General features: G+C 44.8%; 1 protein-coding gene across 5 annotated transcripts in view; it reads left to right on the forward strand.

Annotated features, from left to right (window-relative positions):
• The window catches only part of LOC135500597 (transformation/transcription domain-associated protein-like), a 44,925-nt gene that overhangs the window by 21,590 nt on the left and 6,104 nt on the right, over positions 1-17,231 (forward strand). For 3 of the 5 annotated variants that reach the window (XM_064792146.1, XM_064792148.1, XM_064792150.1), the window contains 26 exons: positions 225-374; positions 1,187-1,273; positions 1,643-1,739; positions 1,924-2,045; positions 2,503-2,757; positions 3,046-3,288; positions 3,625-3,962; positions 4,457-4,906; positions 5,426-5,579; positions 6,081-6,262; positions 6,509-6,614; positions 6,989-7,081; positions 8,392-8,514; positions 8,917-9,027; positions 9,236-9,454; positions 9,795-10,027; positions 10,976-11,142; positions 11,639-12,063; positions 12,380-12,673; positions 12,920-13,189; positions 13,522-13,665; positions 14,018-14,647; positions 14,988-15,329; positions 15,770-15,943; positions 16,299-16,453; positions 16,977-17,090. In XM_064792146.1, coding sequence (XP_064648216.1) covers positions 225-374; positions 1,187-1,273; positions 1,643-1,739; positions 1,924-2,045; positions 2,503-2,757; positions 3,046-3,288; positions 3,625-3,962; positions 4,457-4,906; positions 5,426-5,579; positions 6,081-6,262; positions 6,509-6,614; positions 6,989-7,081; positions 8,392-8,514; positions 8,917-9,027; positions 9,236-9,454; positions 9,795-10,027; positions 10,976-11,142; positions 11,639-12,063; positions 12,380-12,673; positions 12,920-13,189; positions 13,522-13,665; positions 14,018-14,647; positions 14,988-15,329; positions 15,770-15,943; positions 16,299-16,453; positions 16,977-17,090 — 5,678 coding nt within the window. The remainder of the gene's footprint in view (positions 1-224; positions 375-1,186; positions 1,274-1,642; positions 1,740-1,923; positions 2,046-2,502; positions 2,758-3,045; positions 3,289-3,624; positions 3,963-4,456; positions 4,907-5,425; positions 5,580-6,080; positions 6,263-6,508; positions 6,615-6,988; positions 7,082-8,391; positions 8,515-8,916; positions 9,028-9,235; positions 9,455-9,794; positions 10,028-10,975; positions 11,143-11,638; positions 12,064-12,379; positions 12,674-12,919; positions 13,190-13,521; positions 13,666-14,017; positions 14,648-14,987; positions 15,330-15,769; positions 15,944-16,298; positions 16,454-16,976; positions 17,091-17,231) is intronic. The other 2 variants (XM_064792147.1, XM_064792149.1) reach the window with 2 other exon arrangements.

A 17,231-nucleotide genomic window follows, 5' to 3' on the forward strand; every position in this document is an offset into this window, starting at 1 on the left:
GCTTAGACACCTGGTTTAAGCAGTCTTTTGTCTTTCAAATGATAAAGTAGACTGATATTGAAGAAACTACAATGTACTATAAGGGGGAATCATAACGACAGTTGTTTGGAAGAATTTTGAGGCAGACTTGCATGTAAAGGGAAAGTCGAAGGAATTAGATAAAAGATGCCATTTATAACATCATCAGTCTGTTCATTTGCCTTAATGTCACATTCTCTCATCAGGCAATGCATTCCCTTGAGGTGCTCGCCAAGGTAACCAGCAAGACAGTGACAGAGATCATGGAGCCGTGCAAGGACGTCCTACAAGACATGATCCCTCCCAAGAAACACCTGCTCCGTCACCAGCCTGCTAATGCTCAAATTGGCCTGATGGTATGTCAGCCTGGAACGATACAGGATTCATGTTGTCACTTGTCATGTCTCATTTCATGTTGTCACTTGTCATGTCTCATTTCATGTTGTCACTTGTCATGTCTCATTTCATGTTGTCACTTGTCATGTCTCATTTCATGCTGTCACTTGTCATGTCTCATTTCATGTTGTCACTTGTCATGTCTCATTTCATGTTGTCACTTGTCATGTCTCACTTCATGTTGTCACTTGTCATGTCTCACTTCATGTTGTCACTTGTCATGTCTCATTTCATGTTGTCACTTGTCATGTCTCACTTCATGTTGTCACTTGTCATGTCTCACTTCATGTTGTCACTTGTCATGTCTCACTTCACGTTGTCACTTGTCATGTCTCACTTGTCACAAGTTAACTGACTCGGCTAGAAATCACAATGCGGGGGTGAAAAATGACACCGTGAATCGTATGTAGCCCACGTTTTGGGAATGAGTTGTTCATTCTTCATGTCACTCGTGAAAGTGAACAGTGACACGTTACATGTGAAAACGTGAACTCTCTATACATAATCACAGCCTTAGATGTCAGACTACCACACAACACTTTCATTTGTAAATATCTTAGGATTATTAAGAACTCGTGCAGTGGTCATGGGCAGGTCTCTCATGTCTCTCCCCACGTGAGAAGTTTGTCATAACCTTGTGATACCACCATTCATTAGAAAGCGCTTGATGAGTGCTTTATGATGGTGCCATCAGATATATCTTCCTTGAGTCAATAGCGTCTTTTTCCTCCCATCACTTTGTATCTGATTCGATCTCAATCTTCTCCTACAGGATGGCAACACATTCTGTACTACACTTCAACCACGTCTCTTCACCATCGACCTGAACATCGTTGAACACAAAGTCTTCTTTACCGAGGTAAGTACGACACGATGTTAGTGCTGCCCCCTGCTGTTGAATTGTTTAACGTCAGATGTTTTGGTGCACAACATCATGCATGTCAAGTAGCTCAATGTGGTCAGGTGCTGCATCATCACCGAGGAATATCCTATATTCTAATTGCGATAATTCTAGTTCTGGTAATGTTATGGTTCAGTGGTCCTGAGAATTTGACAAATCTAACTCCGCCCTGTATACACAGCATCAGTGTGCCATATGATCAAGAGGTCGTGGGTTCAACTCCCAGCCTAGTCACCTCTTGGTTCCCCTACTGGTCGAGATCAAGTGAGCACCTTCTGATCACCCCTTGAAATCCCTGATTGACTGTGTTTTTCTCCTCTCCTCCAGCTGCTGAACCTGACAGATGCGGAGGACGCCACATTGCTGAAGCTGCCGTGTTACAAGTCTGTGTCAAGTCTCGTCCCTCTCAGGAAGAGTGGTCTCAGTAAGTCAACGGGCTCACTATCTGTTAAAGGATATAATCATGAAATTTCTTTCGTTTTCCGATCAAAATTTATTTTTCGTGCTTTTTATGCTCGGTTATTCACGCGATACACAAAAATAAAATACCCACGGAATTTTTCATACAGGTTCAATAATCATCTTATTGTTGTTTTTTTTCATTGCAGGGGCACTTGCGGCATGTCACTATATCCCACAGCGCAGAGACAGAATCTTCAACGTTCTCTACAAGGCCCTCAACAGCAACAACAGCGAGCTTCAAGAGGCAGCCTACGAATGCATGAAAAACGTAAGAATAGCTTCTATCCTTTTCACGTTCACTCCAGCCATTTTGTCAGATGGACTCGGTTGTCCTGTACATTTCAGCTGTCTCTCTGTACAGTGTGTCCTGCACGAGGACACCATTTGGCTGTATATCTTGCCAGTGGGCTTTGTGAAGTGGACAGCCCTGTAATACATGGCCTGTTGTCATCGGTCCCTCACTGTAAGGTCCGTGTTTCCTATCCCGTACTTGTAGAGTCAGTGGTACCACATCCTGTTACGCCCAACCTTGGAGTCTATAGAGCGTGACTTGCTCTGTCCTTGTCATTTGACTATAACAGTTCTATCGGTCATGATCCAGTTGGTTCTGTTATTCGTCATAATAGCTTGGTGGATTTGAATTTAATAGACGAGTGTTGTTGTAGCGTCTGTCTTATCTCTCCGTCTGCCTCAGATATTTGTTGACATGTTTTCTCTGTTTTCAGTTCATCTCTGGTTTCCACATGGACATGGAACAAGTTCACACTGAAATGCGCCCCCTATTGTTAATGCTGGGCGACCACCGAAGCCTCGACTTGAACGTCATACAGCGCCTATCGTACCTAACGCAGCTTTTCCCGAACACGTTTAGCGAGAAACTGTGTGAACAACTTCTGGCTCATCTCAAGAAGTGGATGGACAAACCGATCCAGGATCAGAAGAGTGGCACTGTGCGAATCAACGGACAGGTTGTCTCTACGGTACGTTGTGGCTCTATTCAGCACTTGCAGTTTTTGTGGCATGAACACCTGGTGTGTCCAAGGTTCACTATTGACTGGGCCCAACCCAAAATCCAACATGGCTGCAAAATGTCCACATGCAGTTTCCTTAATTATGATGAGAAGTTACACTTTACATGTAGTCCCTGTCAAAAACCTTCGTGTCTTGAAGTCTATTCTGTGATATGGACATGCCTTGTGTTTATGGCGTGCGAGTTGCTTGCTGAACTGTGCTAACCGTATTTCTGACATTGTTTCTCTCACCTATAGGACATGAAGACCTGTGCCGCCATCATCAACATCTTCCATCTGGTTCCTGCCGCGTCACAGAAGATGATCGAGCCACTGGTGACCTTGACATTGAAGAAAGGTGAGAAGCCGCTACTGGTCGAAGCTGGCAGTCCGTTCCGGGAACCTCTCATCAAGTTCTTGCTGCGCTACCCCCAGCAGTCGGTTGAACTCTTCCTCAGTGAGGCAGCCATTTTGGATCAGCAGTGGAATCGCTTCTTCGGCGTAAGTGGTTTTCGTTTTCATATTGTCACCATAATTAAAGTTGAAGTCTTTCACAACACATTAGCCTATCACGTAACGTCAGGGTCTCGTGGGGTAAAATAACTTTCAATATTTCATGGCAGTGTTTTGTAGTTGACACTTGTGACGTCATTATGAAGTATCAAGTCTTTGCCATTTTTTGATCATTTTGACCACCCTGTGACTGTCATTTGAATGAGATTCTCATGTGAAAGGTTGTACCAGAATACTGGTAGTTTGGATTTCTCTTTGACCAGCCTGAAAGTCCAACAGTGAGCTATGATGCATGTCTGATTGGAATCATATGTTTTTCTCCAGGTTCTCCTTAAGCATGAGAATGGGAAGCCATTCCGTGACGTCCTGCAGGCCAACCCTGCCCGTCTCAGTAACTTGTTATTTGGGCAACTCCAAGGCCAGCCGGCTAACCCTGACCCAGCCCTGAAGGCGGAGCTCCAGTTCCAGGCCGTCCGGATCATCAGTATTCTCGTCAAGAAAGACAACAACTGGCTGCCACAGCATCAACCAGTCGCGACGAACTTACTGCGGATCTGGATCTCGGAGTTGTTTGCTGAGAAACACAAGAAGGTTGATACAATGGATTATGTTCATTGGAAGGAGCCCAAACTCATCGTCAAGTGCCTGCTCAATTTCTTCAAGTAAGGTTTTTTTTCAGAAATTATCGTTTTTACTGAAAATTAAGATATTTTTTCCGGAAATTTTTAGTTTTTAAAAAAAATTATTTTTCAAAATTTTTGGGTTTTTTCTGAATATTTTTGTTTTTCTCGAAAAGTCAGAAAATTTTTCAGAAAATCACATTTTCTAGAAAAATTTTGTGAATGACTAAAATTATAAAAAGGCCTATATTTTATGGCAGTTTAAGGTGAATGAAATTAATATGAATGAATGTTATTGTTTTCGAGGGAAGTTGACCCCTAGCGAATTCCAACCACGGCTTGGTGTGCTGCTCAGCAAAGAAGCTAAGTCAATATCATAAGAGACAAATGGTTCCATGGTGCTTATTGTTATGTTAAGAAAACCTCACCCCTAAATGATTCTATAAAACCATCACTCTCTTCTTGCAGACACCACAACAGTGAGATTGAACCTCACCCCTAAATGATTCTATAAAACCATCACTCTCTTCTTGCAGACACCACAACAGTGAGATTGAACTCCTCTTCCAAATGCTGCGCTGCTTCTGCTACCGATATATCCCACAATTCCAGTTCGTCAAAGACTTCCTCGATGACGTCGTCGCACAGACTTACACCGTCGAATGGAAACGAAAAGCATTCTTCAAATTTGTCGATTACTTTCCGGACGCTAACTGGCCAAACGACCTCAAGGCCAAGATACTACAATATATCCTCATTCCCTCATTCTCTGTGTCATTTGAAAAAGGTGCTGGTGAGAAACTGATCGGCGGACCCCCGATACCTGATTTAGACAATGCTGATAACGTGGTGAGCGTCTTTATCAATAAGATCATTGACCCGGATAACCCGTTTGGCACATCAGACGCTGTACGCATTCTCCTCCTCCAGTTCTCATCGTTGCTGGTCGAGCAGGCAGCGCCACATATCCATGACGCGGCAAACAAGTGAGTAGAATGAAGGAGTCACGATGGTCGTGTAAAATAGGTTTAGTCATTGTCCGTCTAAAAGGTCTGGGATGATTCATCATGATGACCTTGATGACCAATCTTCAGCGAGATCCATCCACATCTCTCAGACGTGGGCATTTGATGTCGTGTCACAGACATCTATGGCTAAAAACACTTCCTGTGAGCTTGCTATCTCGCCACGAATGTCCAACCTTTTGGTCCACTACCTCCTGATGCCCAGTGCAGAGGTCTGTGGTGTGTTCATTGGTCCACTACCTCCTGATGCCCAGTGCAGAGGTCTGTGGTGTGTTCATTGGTCCACTACCTCCTGATGCCCAGTGCAGAGGTCTGTGGTGTGTTCATGACACTGATGTATCAATAAACAAGCTTTGCATCATGCTTTACCCGCATTTTTACCGGAGAATGATATTTCTGTTGTAGTGTGGAAAGTTCCTTGTAATCTAGCTGTGAAAGTCTATTAGATGTGTGTTGACCTCAGTGTTTGTTTACCTTCAGGAAACAAGGCAACAAGTTGCGACGTCTGATGACGTTTGCATGGCCGTGTCTGCTGGCCAAGACCTGCGTCGACCCTGCCACTAAGTATCATGGCCACCTCCTCCTCTCACACATCATCGCCAAGTTTGCCATCCACAAGAGAATCGTACTCCAGGTCAGTTATCTCAGTGCAATAAAAATGAGTTAGTGGCTCATCAAAGCCGTTAGAGGGCGCAGTCACTTGTGTTCCTTTCAGGCCTCATGTGGAGGTCGGTTTGGAGGCTAGAAACCACAATGGAGGTGAACGGTGTGGGAAATCTTGACTCATGAGATGTGACATCATGTGCTGGTTCTGTTTGGCTTGTGAGGCGTGACATTTACTTAAACAGCAGTTGGTGTTAGTGTACAGGCCTTGAAAGGTTCATGCCTCGCTTGTAGGATGCCAGTACCAGTAGGATGCCAGTACCAGTAGGATGCCAGTACCAGTAGGATGCGAGTACCAGTAGGATGCCAGTACCAGTAGGATGCCAGTACCAGTAGGATGCCAGTACCAGCAGGATGCCAGTACCAGTAGGATGCCAGTACCAGTAGCATTGATCTCCTTGCTGATTTGCCTGTGTATATCGATGGATGCTTGATGATCCCTCTCTTAATATATCCACCATTTGTATTGCAGGTGTTCCACAGCCTACTGAAGGCCCACGCCGTTGAGGCCAGGAATGTCGTGCGTCAGGCGTTGGAGATCCTTACACCGGCCATGCCAGGTCGGATGGAAGACGGCAATGGCATGCTGACCCACTGGACCAAGAAGATCATTGTGGAGGAAGGTCACACCGTTGCACAGCTTGTGCACATACTGTAGGTTCATGATGAATCCTCACTCTTAGAGACTATTCTGAAAAGTTTCAAGATGATTTTACTCAGGTGTAGAATGAGTCATGTTCATGTACAGTCCACTTCCACAGCAGCTGTCGTCCCCGTACTTGTTTTTTCCTACCAACAAAATAGTGGTGGATATTTTACCTGGGAGACACTTGCTGGACTGATTTGCAGCTTTAATCCATGAACATGTACAACCTTTCAATGAATCTCTTATCCATTCAGACACCTGCTTGTGCGGCATCACAAGGTCTACTACCCAGTAAGACATCACCTCATACAGCATATCGTCAACTCAGTTCAGAAGCTCGGCTTCACTCCTAATGTCAGTGTAAGTAGATAAAGTCATCAATAACATGAAAAGTGGAATGGAATTGTATTGAGTTTTGTGTTACAAAAGGTGGGTAAATAAATGGATGCCCTCAGTCTGCTGGTATCCTGACTTTTGTCTGCTGGTATCCTGACTTTTGTCTGCTGGTATCCTGACTTTTGTCTGCTGGTATCCTGACTTTTGTGTTTGTACAGTCACTGTCACAGAAAAGGTCTTCTCTAAAACCTGTGATGAAGACCAAACTCAGTGCTTAGGAGTTTTACTCGCAGACGAGCAATATTTTCATCGCAGTCACAGGTCACAGTGACAAAAACTGCCTAGTTGCGCTGTCGGCTTGTTCTTCGATGACAGCATATCTAACTTGTATCTTCCAGGGCACCATTGAGCATCGTAAACTGGCGGTCGATCTGGCTGATGTCATTATCAAGTGGGAGTTGCAGCGCGTCAAAGAAGACCAGGATGCTGAGGTAAGCGACTTACTCGAGGTCACAAGCGAATCAGTTTACAGGAATTGTATTTGAAGGCACTTTGATTTGCCGCTAATGTCAGAACAAACTAATGGATTCTTGTTTTGTAGGTGACTGTGGGTGCTGGTGCCACTAATGTCAGAACAAACTAATGGATTCTTGTTTTGTAGGTGACTGTGGGTGCTGGTGCCACTAATGTCAGAACAAACTAATGGATTCTTGTTTTGTAGGTGACTGCGGGTGCTGGTGCCACTAATGTCAGAACAAACTAATGGATTCTTGTTTTGTAGGTGACTGCGGGTGCTGGTGCCACTGATGTCAGAACAAACTAATGGATGCTTGTTTTGTAGGTGACTGCGGGTGCTGGTGCCACTGATGTCAGAACAAACTAATGGATGCTTGTTTTGTAGGTGACTGCGGGTGCTGGTGCCACTGATGTCAGAACAAACTAATGGATTCTTGTTTTGTAGGTGACTGCGGGTGCTGGTGCCACTGATGTCAGAACAAACTAATGGATTCTTGTTTTGTAGGTGACTGCGGGTGCTGGTGCCACTGATGTCAGAACAAACTAATGGATTCTTGTTTTGTAGGTGACTGCGGGTGCTGGTGCCACTGATGTCAGAACAAACTAATGGATGCTTGTTTTGTAGGTGACTGCGGGTGCTGGTGCCACTGATGTCAGAACAAACTAATGGATGCTTGTTTTGTAGGTGACTGCGGGTGCTGGTGCCACTGATGTCAGAACAAACTAATGGATGCTTGTTTTGTAGGTGACTGCGGGTGCTGGTGCCACTGATGTCAGAACAAACTAATGGATGCTTGTTTTGTAGGTGACTGCGGGTGCTGGTGCCACTGATGTCAGAACAAACTAATGGATGCTTGTTTTGTAGGTGACTGCGGGTGCTGGTACCACTGATGTCAGAACAAACTAATGGATTCTTGTTTTGTAGGTGACTGTGGGTGCTGGTGCCACTGATGTCAGAACAAACTAATGGATGCTTGTTTTGTAGGTGACTGCGGGTGCTGGTGCCACTGATGTCAGAACAAACTAATGGATGCTTGTTTTGTAGGTGACTGCGGGTGCTGGTACCACTGATGTCAGAACAAACTAATGGATTCTTGTTTTGTAGGTGACTGCGGGTGCTGGTGCCACTGATGTCAGAACAAACTAATGGATTCTTGTTTTGTAGGTGACTGCGGGTGCTGGTACCACTGATGTCAGAACAAACTAATGGATTCTTGTTTTGTAGGTGACTGCGGGTGCTGGTGCCACTGATGTCAGAACAAACTAATGGATTCTTGTTTTGTAGGTGACTGCGGGTGCTGGTGCCACTGATGTGACGCAAGCCCTGGCGTCTGGCTCTGCCCTCAAGAGGACTGCTTCAGTTGAGTCACCTCAGGATCCAAAACGAGCAAGACATTCATCAGGAGCGGTGAGTCAGCTTGTTTAGAGAAACGTTCTGCTCAAATACTAATGAATAAATAATGATATGCTCTGCTGCACCTAACGCTCTTCAGTTTAATACTGGTTTATCATCAAACATGATCGAGCATGAAGTAGGTCATTATAATTGAAGAAAGTGATCAGCTGATCCAGGCCCTGTGGTCGTAGCACACTTCACTGGCTGTGGTACCGTTGTGTGGGTTCGATCCCCCACCTCCTCTGGTGTCTGCACTGAACCCTCACTAAGATGGCACGCCTTAACCCGCCGGCCATGGAGGGTTTCCTTACAGCCGCGTGGTTGGCCCCAGAGCAACATTGAGCGTGGTCATCCCCTAGGTGGGTGAACAGCCAGTATGATACAGCAACAACCAACCGATTCTTTCTTCCTCAGAGTGTGCGCTCAACAACCGATGCCAACAAGCCTCTGGAGAAACAATATTGCGACACAATCGTCAACTTCCTCTTGCGAATCGCGTGTCAGGTCAGGGATGACAAATCAAAGGTAAGACCTGCGTGTATATAAGCTTACTTGTTTTATTTATGCAAGCCTATTATTTCATTGGAGGTCGACTTGTAAATATCAACAGCACGAAAATGAATGAAAATCAGTCCCAAGTTTAACAGGAGCGATTTTTATTGAAATAAGTAATACAAAGTCTCCTCCTTCTGAATCTTTTAAGATTAACTGTACATATAAATGTGTGTTCCAGGTCACTGAATCTTCAACAGCTGTGAGCTCCCCCGGTGACCAACTTTCTAAACGCTGCGTCATGCTCCTGAAGACAGCACTCCGAGCAGACGTGTGGCCAAATGCTGAACTAAAGCTCGCGTGGTTTGCCAAACTTCTCCTCACGGTCGAGAACCATCAACCCAACTTTGCAAATATCTGCACAGCTCTGGAGCTTCTCAGCTTCTTGTTGACGATTTTGGTAAGTTTTCTTTAAGAAGTAACAATACAAGTCACTGATGTTTTTAGTTGGTTTGAATTATGTCGCTGCAACACCTGGTTAGCAAAAAACTCATCCTGACAGCTGAGATACAAGCAAACTTGACAACTACTGCCAAGCTTTGAAGCTACGAAGTTTCTCATTGACCATTTGGGTATCAAAGTTTTAAATGTTTATTAATTGAAGTGAATATCAGTGTTGTTATCGTTCTTTAATTGCAACAATGACAGATTCATCAAATTAGTGACTTCGACCCATTATAAGATGCTGTGTCTTTAAAAGACAATATTTCTATTCCTTGTGTCTTTGCCTCCATCTGTAGAGAAAGGACGCCATCTTGCCCAGTTTTAAGCCGCTCCAACAAGGCATCGCCGGGTGCATGACCTGCCTCAACTCCAAGGTCATCCGATCTGTCCACACTCTCCTCTCCCGCCTCATGAGTGTCTTCCCCACGGAACCTGCCACATCAAATGTGGCCTCAAAATACGAGGAGCTGGAAAGTCTGTATGCGTGTGTCAGCAAGGTGGTTTATGAGGGACTCACCAACTACGACAAGTGAGTACTCTACCTAAAGTTAACGTTTGGATAATTGTTTGAATTCTTGCTCATCTTGAGTTTTGAAATCAATATCAGGAAATATTAGCAGCAATTTTAGTTGAAACTTCAGCATAACTTTAATTTAGCTTGAGACTGGCCTACAGTATAAACTGGGTAGATGACAGTACTTTCCATTTAGTTTTCATTTTCGGGTTGTCTGTGAATGCCAAAAGTGCGACAATGAATGTCTCAGAATATTTCCTAGTAAACAACTGTATGCTCTTCCCGATGAGCAGAACGCACTCATCAATGGTCATTGCCTTGAAACTCCCATAACTTGCTGTATTGTGGGTTTCCTGGCCAAAGACCGCTCAACGTGTGTTATTCTCTTGGAAATTTCATGAGGGTGGTTTTTTTCTGGTGCCAACAGTGTCAGGATTGTCCAAGGTTATTTTTTATCAGAGAGAGGGCCAAATACTGACCTAGTTAAGGAAATTTAGAATTGAGAAGGTGGAAGCATCTTTTGTTTGTGTAATTTAAATAATAATCCAAAGATTGCTCTGACAAGATGCCCAATTATCCATTTGATTGAAACCAAGTGTGGTTATTATTTATATCAAGTCTCTATTGTACATAGAAGACTTCACGGTCTTCTAGCACTGGATCTGTTAGATTACACCTAATCTAGCCAAAAGGTGCACCATGCTCACATCACCGTGTCCGACACTATCAACAACCACTGTCTTGTGTGTCTCATACTTTCACATCTAAGAGAGGTGTTACTCTATTTCATTACAACACTATCAACAACCACCATCTTGTGTGTCTCATACTTTGCATTCACATCTAAGAGAGGTGTTACTCTATTTCATTACGACACTATCAACAACCACTGTCTTGTGTGTCTCATACTTTCACATCTAAGAGAGGTGTTACTGTATTTCATTACGATATTGACTACTTCAGGTCGAGTAGTGCTTCCCCCTCACAGCTGTTTGGCACATTGATGATCCTGAAGGCTGCCTGCCTTCATAACCCCTGCTACATCGACCGCCTGATCACCACCTTCATGAGAGTCCTCCATCGCATGACCAGGGAGCATTTGTCACCAACCTCTAATGAGAGTAGTCCTGGTAAGTCTTAATGTGGGATGAAGATAGACTCTTAAAGGGAGGCAGGAGCAGGGGGGGTCAATTGGCCATCTTCAGGTGACTTATATGCCCAGTAACGACACTAGGTCATGTTTCATTTAGCAATAAATATACTTCTCATGCAAGCATGAATAGTTTTGAAGTAGAGTGAGATGAAAGAGGCCCCTATTGGCGACTTTGTGTAACTTTATCTTGCCTCCCTAGCTCCTGCCTATAAAGTCCCTTTAATCATATCACTGGTTGCTTTCTCTCTCAGTTATAAATGATACTGGATTCTCCCAGGGAAAGCTACATCAGTAGCAGAGTTACCGTGGCATGAACTTATAAAAGTAGGCCTGGCTGGTTTAAAGAGGAGCGGCTTGGACGCATTTGGCTGGATTAAATGCAAAAGGATTATCGCTGGTATGGTCATTTCTCTAATCTGCCACCAGAAATGCGGGCAAAGCTGTTGTGATCTTTGATAATCTCATATTTTCAGTTGCGAATGAACTGCTGATTCTCAGCCTCGATCTGGTGAAGAATCGCGTGGGCGTCATGAGCATGGAGATGCGCAAAAGTTTCATCGGGAACATCCTGGTCGGCCTGATCGAGAAAACAACCGACGCGAAGGTGATGAAAGCAATTACCAAGATGGTGGAAGATTGGGTGAAGATCAAGACACCAATCGCGATCAACCAATCACCATCATTGAGAGAGAAAGCCATCCTATTGGTCAAACTCATGCAGCATGTCGAGAAGAGGTTCCCACAGGATACGGAATTAAACGCGCAGTTCTTGGAGCTTGTGAATTATATCTACCGCGATGAGTCGTTGAGTGGGAGTGAGCTGACTTCCAAGTTGGAGCCAGCGTTTTTGGCTGGGTTGAGATGCACGCAGCCTGCGATTCGGCAAAAGTTCTTTGAGGTTTGTTGAAAATTGTTTGTAATTATTCTGCTAGAATCTAATTCTAATTGCCTTTCACAGGTGCCTCAGACTAGATTCTATCTTTAGGGTGTCTGTTTCTCATTGGGAATAGAGATGATCAATGATGAGATGACGTCAATGACTTTGACGTTGCTTTTCAAGTATTGTGGAGCACTCTGCTTTGTCATATCATCAAACTGCTGGAACAGCTCAAGTCCTTTTGCTCAGATAAATCAGCCACTTGGCAAAGTTGCACTTGTCAATCTCTTCTGAACCACAAGTAATCAAATTCCATCATTTCCTTGACGACTTCCAGGTGTTTGACAACAGCGTAAAGCGGCGTCTTTATGATCGTCTGCTTTACATCACGTGCTCCCAGAACTGGGAGGCAATGGGCAGTCATTTCTGGATCAAACAATGCATGGAACTTGTATCAGCGGTGGCAGTGAACGGTACAAGTATACAGAGCTCGTCACAGACAAATCTCCTGCCAGCAGCGACGTCGGTGGTCAGCCTGGCAGACAGTCATGACCGTGCAGCCTTCGCCATGGTCACCAAGATGAAGGAGGAACCAATGGATGTGGAATCCCTCGATGGAAACAAGGAGGAGGTCAGTATACAAGATGGAGTTTTTGTCTGTCATCTTTTGTTTACAGTGAGGTGTAAGGCTGTTTTTATGGACTGTCAAAAAGTTGACTGTAAATTGCTTCTGTGATAGAAAGACTGCTTCATCCCCAGGCTGACATTGTTTGAATGACTTGCCTTGGAGGAAAAAAACCTAGCAGGACGACCAAAAGAAACCACTATGGTACCTTGACTGTTCTCCTGATTGACATCATACCATACTCTGTTTCAGGATGACATTGATATTGAATTCTCTAATGTATCATCCGAGGAGACGTGCCCGAAGGAGCCACCAAAGAAAGACACAGCCGACCCCAAACAGAGCTTACAGCTGATGTTACAGCGCCAGGCCAAGTTCCTTGAGACATGCCGTGAGGTTAAGACCGTCTCATTCCTGACTGCACTCGCCCAGCTCTGCCATAACAACACCACACTGACACACACACTCTGGCTGGAACTTTTCCCACGGATTTGGAAGATTTTATCTGATAGGCAGCAGCATGTGAGTGCAGTTTGATATCCATCTTAATTGTTGATGCTTTAAATCCCTTAAAGTCTCTTTTTGCCCTCAAAAGCTTTGGTGAAAATAGGAGTTTGCTGCAAATTTGCAAATCATTGTGCAAATGAATTTATCGTCTTCTTCTTCTTGTGGTAAATGCTGACATAGACCTGTCCAAAGTCGTTCTGGTTGCTGTAAAGCTCGTCCTGTATGCAGGTTCCATATGGCCTGAAGCCTCCTCTAAAACTAACTTGTGGAGCTGGAAACTTCATGTCGATAGCATGAATCCAAAGACATTTCTGAACAATTACATGAAACTCTCTTTCATTTTTAAGGGTCTCTCAGGCGAGTTGATTCCATTCCTGTGCAGTGGGAGCCATGTCTACCAGAAGGACTGTCAGCCAAGCGCTATTCATACATTCACCGAGGCCCTATCAATCAGTGTGCCACCAATCAGTGTAAGGCCTTGTGTGCTGAAGGTAAGGGTGTTAACCAAAACTCCATAGAGAAGAGGTGTGTAAAGGTGGCTGCTGAGGAAATAGTAAATGGGACTTTACGTGCTTTGAAAGACACGACGGGATACAACTGTTTGTCTCTCATCCAAAGGTGGCTGATCAAGTGTGAAAAGCAAGCTGGTGAACCTATTTGGATGTCAATAGTTAAATTCCCAGGGTTCGATTGTGAAAATTTTGATTTATGATGACTCTTTCACTAATCCAGTCAGTTGAACTATTTTATGCATTCTTCATTGGTATCAACAAATTCGGTCGAACAAATTTCAATGAATCAATTCAAAACTGAACCTCATTGAATGATCAACTTCAATTTCAGTATCTTGGCAAGACTCACAACCTCTGGCACCGAGCGACTTTACTGCTGGAGCAGCTGGCATTTGAAAACCAACCACAGACACCGTTTAAACCCAAACCAGGCAGCGAATATGAATTTGAGCCGGCCAACTCTCCACAGCAAGAAACCCTTGATGCGATATCTGAACTTTATTCCCTGCTCCGGGAGGAGGATATGTTGTGTGGGTTATGGCAGAAGCGGGCACGATATTCCGAGACGAACACGGCCCTGGCGTATGAGCAACATGGCTTCTTCGAGGAGGCCCAGACCATGTTTGAACAGGCGATGAGTAAGGCACGCTCAGAACACAACAATACCAACGCGGCACCAACAATCCTGCCAGAGTACAAACTCTGGGAAGACCACTGGGTGCGCACATGCAAGGAGCTCAACCAATGGGATCTCCTCCTGGAGTATGCTAATGCCAAGGGCATCGCCAACCCTCACCTGGTCCTGGAGAGTGCCTGGCGGGTTCCTAATTGGTCCCTGATGAAGGATTCGTTGGCACAGGTGCACGTCGAGTTGAGCTGCCCCAAGGAGATGGCGTGGAAGGTGAACTTGTATCGAGGCTACATCGCCATCTGTCATCCAGACGACCACCATCTTAATATGGTAAGATGCTGCAGATATTGAGGCAATAGTGCGTGCGTTTTGGCCGCACTTGTCAGAAAGTCTCGCTCAAACCACATAGGATATCAGTCAGAATCTGTGGCATTCAATCATTGAGACTAACTGATCTTGTCGTAGGTGCTTCCAATGACCACCGCAAACGAGCTATTTTTGTCACTTGTGATCAAAATCACAGCTAGCAGCAGCAACAAAAGTTGCTTGTTTGCAGGCCGCTTTAGCCTGGTTTACTGCTGGGATTTTACACCTAAATGTTGTTGGGAAAGATATTTGTGCCAGTACCAGTCTGTCAATCACTGAATACCATCTCGTGTCTTCACTTTAGATCGATCGCTTGGTTGAAGTCTCCAGCAACCTGGCCATCAAGGAGTGGCGCCGCCTACCAAGAATTGTAGCAAACGTTCACGTGCCGCTCCTGCAGGCGGCACAGCAGATCATGGAGCTCCAGGAAGCGGCACAAATCAACCAAGGTCTCCAGCCTGCCAACATTGGTCGCAACTCAAGCCTCCATGACATGAAAGCCATTGTGAAGACATGGCGTAATCGTCTGCCTATGATCTCTGATGATTTGTCACATTGGAGTGATATCTTCACGTGGCGCCAGCATCACTATCAGTTCATTGTCAGTCACTATGAGTCTCATGGTCAGACTGACCCAGTAAGTAAGGTGATTAAACTTCTCATGTTTTTATTTCACATTTGGTTTTTTTGCAAACTTTCTCCTCTGTGTTCAGTCATTGCAGTGTTGAATAATCCATGCTTGTTCTCTTGCCCTGGGCTGCCTTATTATCAGACTCTCCTTGATAGAGAGGGCAACTCTCTTTGACAGTTTAGGTTTCCTACGGGGTCTCTGGTTTCCCCCTACTTACAGTTCAGTCGCCAAGTATTGTCTACAGAGCTATTAATGTCCTTGTTTACTATAAAAGTACTAAAAGTGTGAGTTATGAGATTGCCCGATGATTTGTTCACCTTCCCTAGTCTTCATTGATAACACCTCTTATCTGTGCATTGGGGTATTTAAAGGGGTTGAAAGTGGGCCCTTTTTGGCATAGTAAGCGCATGTTATAAGGTACCGCTTTACTTCAGAAATCTTTCATTCCATTCCAGCAGCAGTCCAATCATTCCATGCTGGGGGTGCATGCCTCAGCTCAGGCAATCATTCACTTTGGGAAGATTGGCCGCAAGCATAACTTGATGGGCGTCTGCCTCGACTCTCTCAGCCGCATCCACACCATCCCCAGTGTACCCATCGTCGACTGTTTCCAGAAGATTCGCCAACAGGTAAGAGGGCATTTATAAATGTGATATCATGATGAGAACAGCGACTCGGTCTTCAACGAGATGTACTAGAGTGTGTCACAAGCTATTCAGGTTTCTCACTTGGCGGGGTCTTGCTTGCCCTGCCCTGAGTTCAAATGTTGAACACTGATGACCTGAGCAAGACCCGAGGTAAAAAGAACCTCGGTTTTACGTCTCATTCAAAGACACAGCCATTTAGGATTGAGTGTCTTGCTCAAGGACACAAGACAAAGCTGATTGATCCTTGAGAGAGTCAAACCCACGACCACCTGCTCAGGAGCCCGGTGCTCTAACCACTTTACCAATTATCTTCCTAATAACCCTATCTCACCTCCAGGTAAAGTGTTACCTGCAGATGGCGGGCGTAATGGGAAAGACTGAGCTCCAGGAAGGATTGGAGGTGATCGAGTCAACCAACCTCAAGTATTTCACCAAGGAGATGACGGCCGAGTTCTATGCTCTCAAGGGCATGTTCTTGGCTCAGATTGGAAGGTAAAGCTTATAGTGGATGTCACAGGGCTCTCAGAGTGTCCACCTGTGCCTGTCACCACTGTGCTCTGATATAGGGTGTAGACCTACTTGTTTGATAGAGGGTGTAGACCTACTTGTTTGATAGAGGGTGTAGACCTACTTGTTTGATAGAGGGTGTAGACCTACTTGTTTGATAGAGGGTGTAGGCCTACTTGTTTGATAGAGGGTGTAGGCCTACTTGTTTGATAGAGGGTGTAGACCTACTTGTTTGATAGAGGGTGTAGACCTACTTGTTTGATAGAGGGTGTAGACCTACTTGTTTGATAGAGGGTGTAGGCCTACTTGATTGATAGAGGGTGTAGACCTACTTGTTTGATAGAAGGTGACTATTGCTGCTGTTTGTGTTTGTCAAACATCTTCTGTTCTCCTATATTACAAATCGCCAAAAACATTTTGGAATCACTAATGTTGTTTATTTGCGCATGTACAGGTAGACCTAGTGATTTCCTCGATGTTTGAAAAGACGTCTATGTTTATGTTTTAGATCTGACGATGCAAACAAGGCATTCTCTGCTGCAGTCCAGATGCATGACACCCTGGTGAAGGCGTGGGCTCTCTGGGGAGACTACCTCGAGGGTATCTTCACCAATAGAGACAAGTAAGTCATTCCCTCACATCATGGCATTGCAATACAAGTGTGGAATATAATGCTAAACATTGTTTTGGCGTCATTCCCTCAGAGAGGGGGTTAAGGGTTCTTGAGAAGGGAGAAGGGATACAAAAGTCTTGAAACTGTGCT

This window comes from Lineus longissimus, chromosome 16 (assembly GCF_910592395.1).
Source record: "Lineus longissimus chromosome 16, tnLinLong1.2, whole genome shotgun sequence".
NCBI classification, from domain to species: domain Eukaryota; kingdom Metazoa; phylum Nemertea; class Pilidiophora; order Heteronemertea; family Lineidae; genus Lineus; species Lineus longissimus.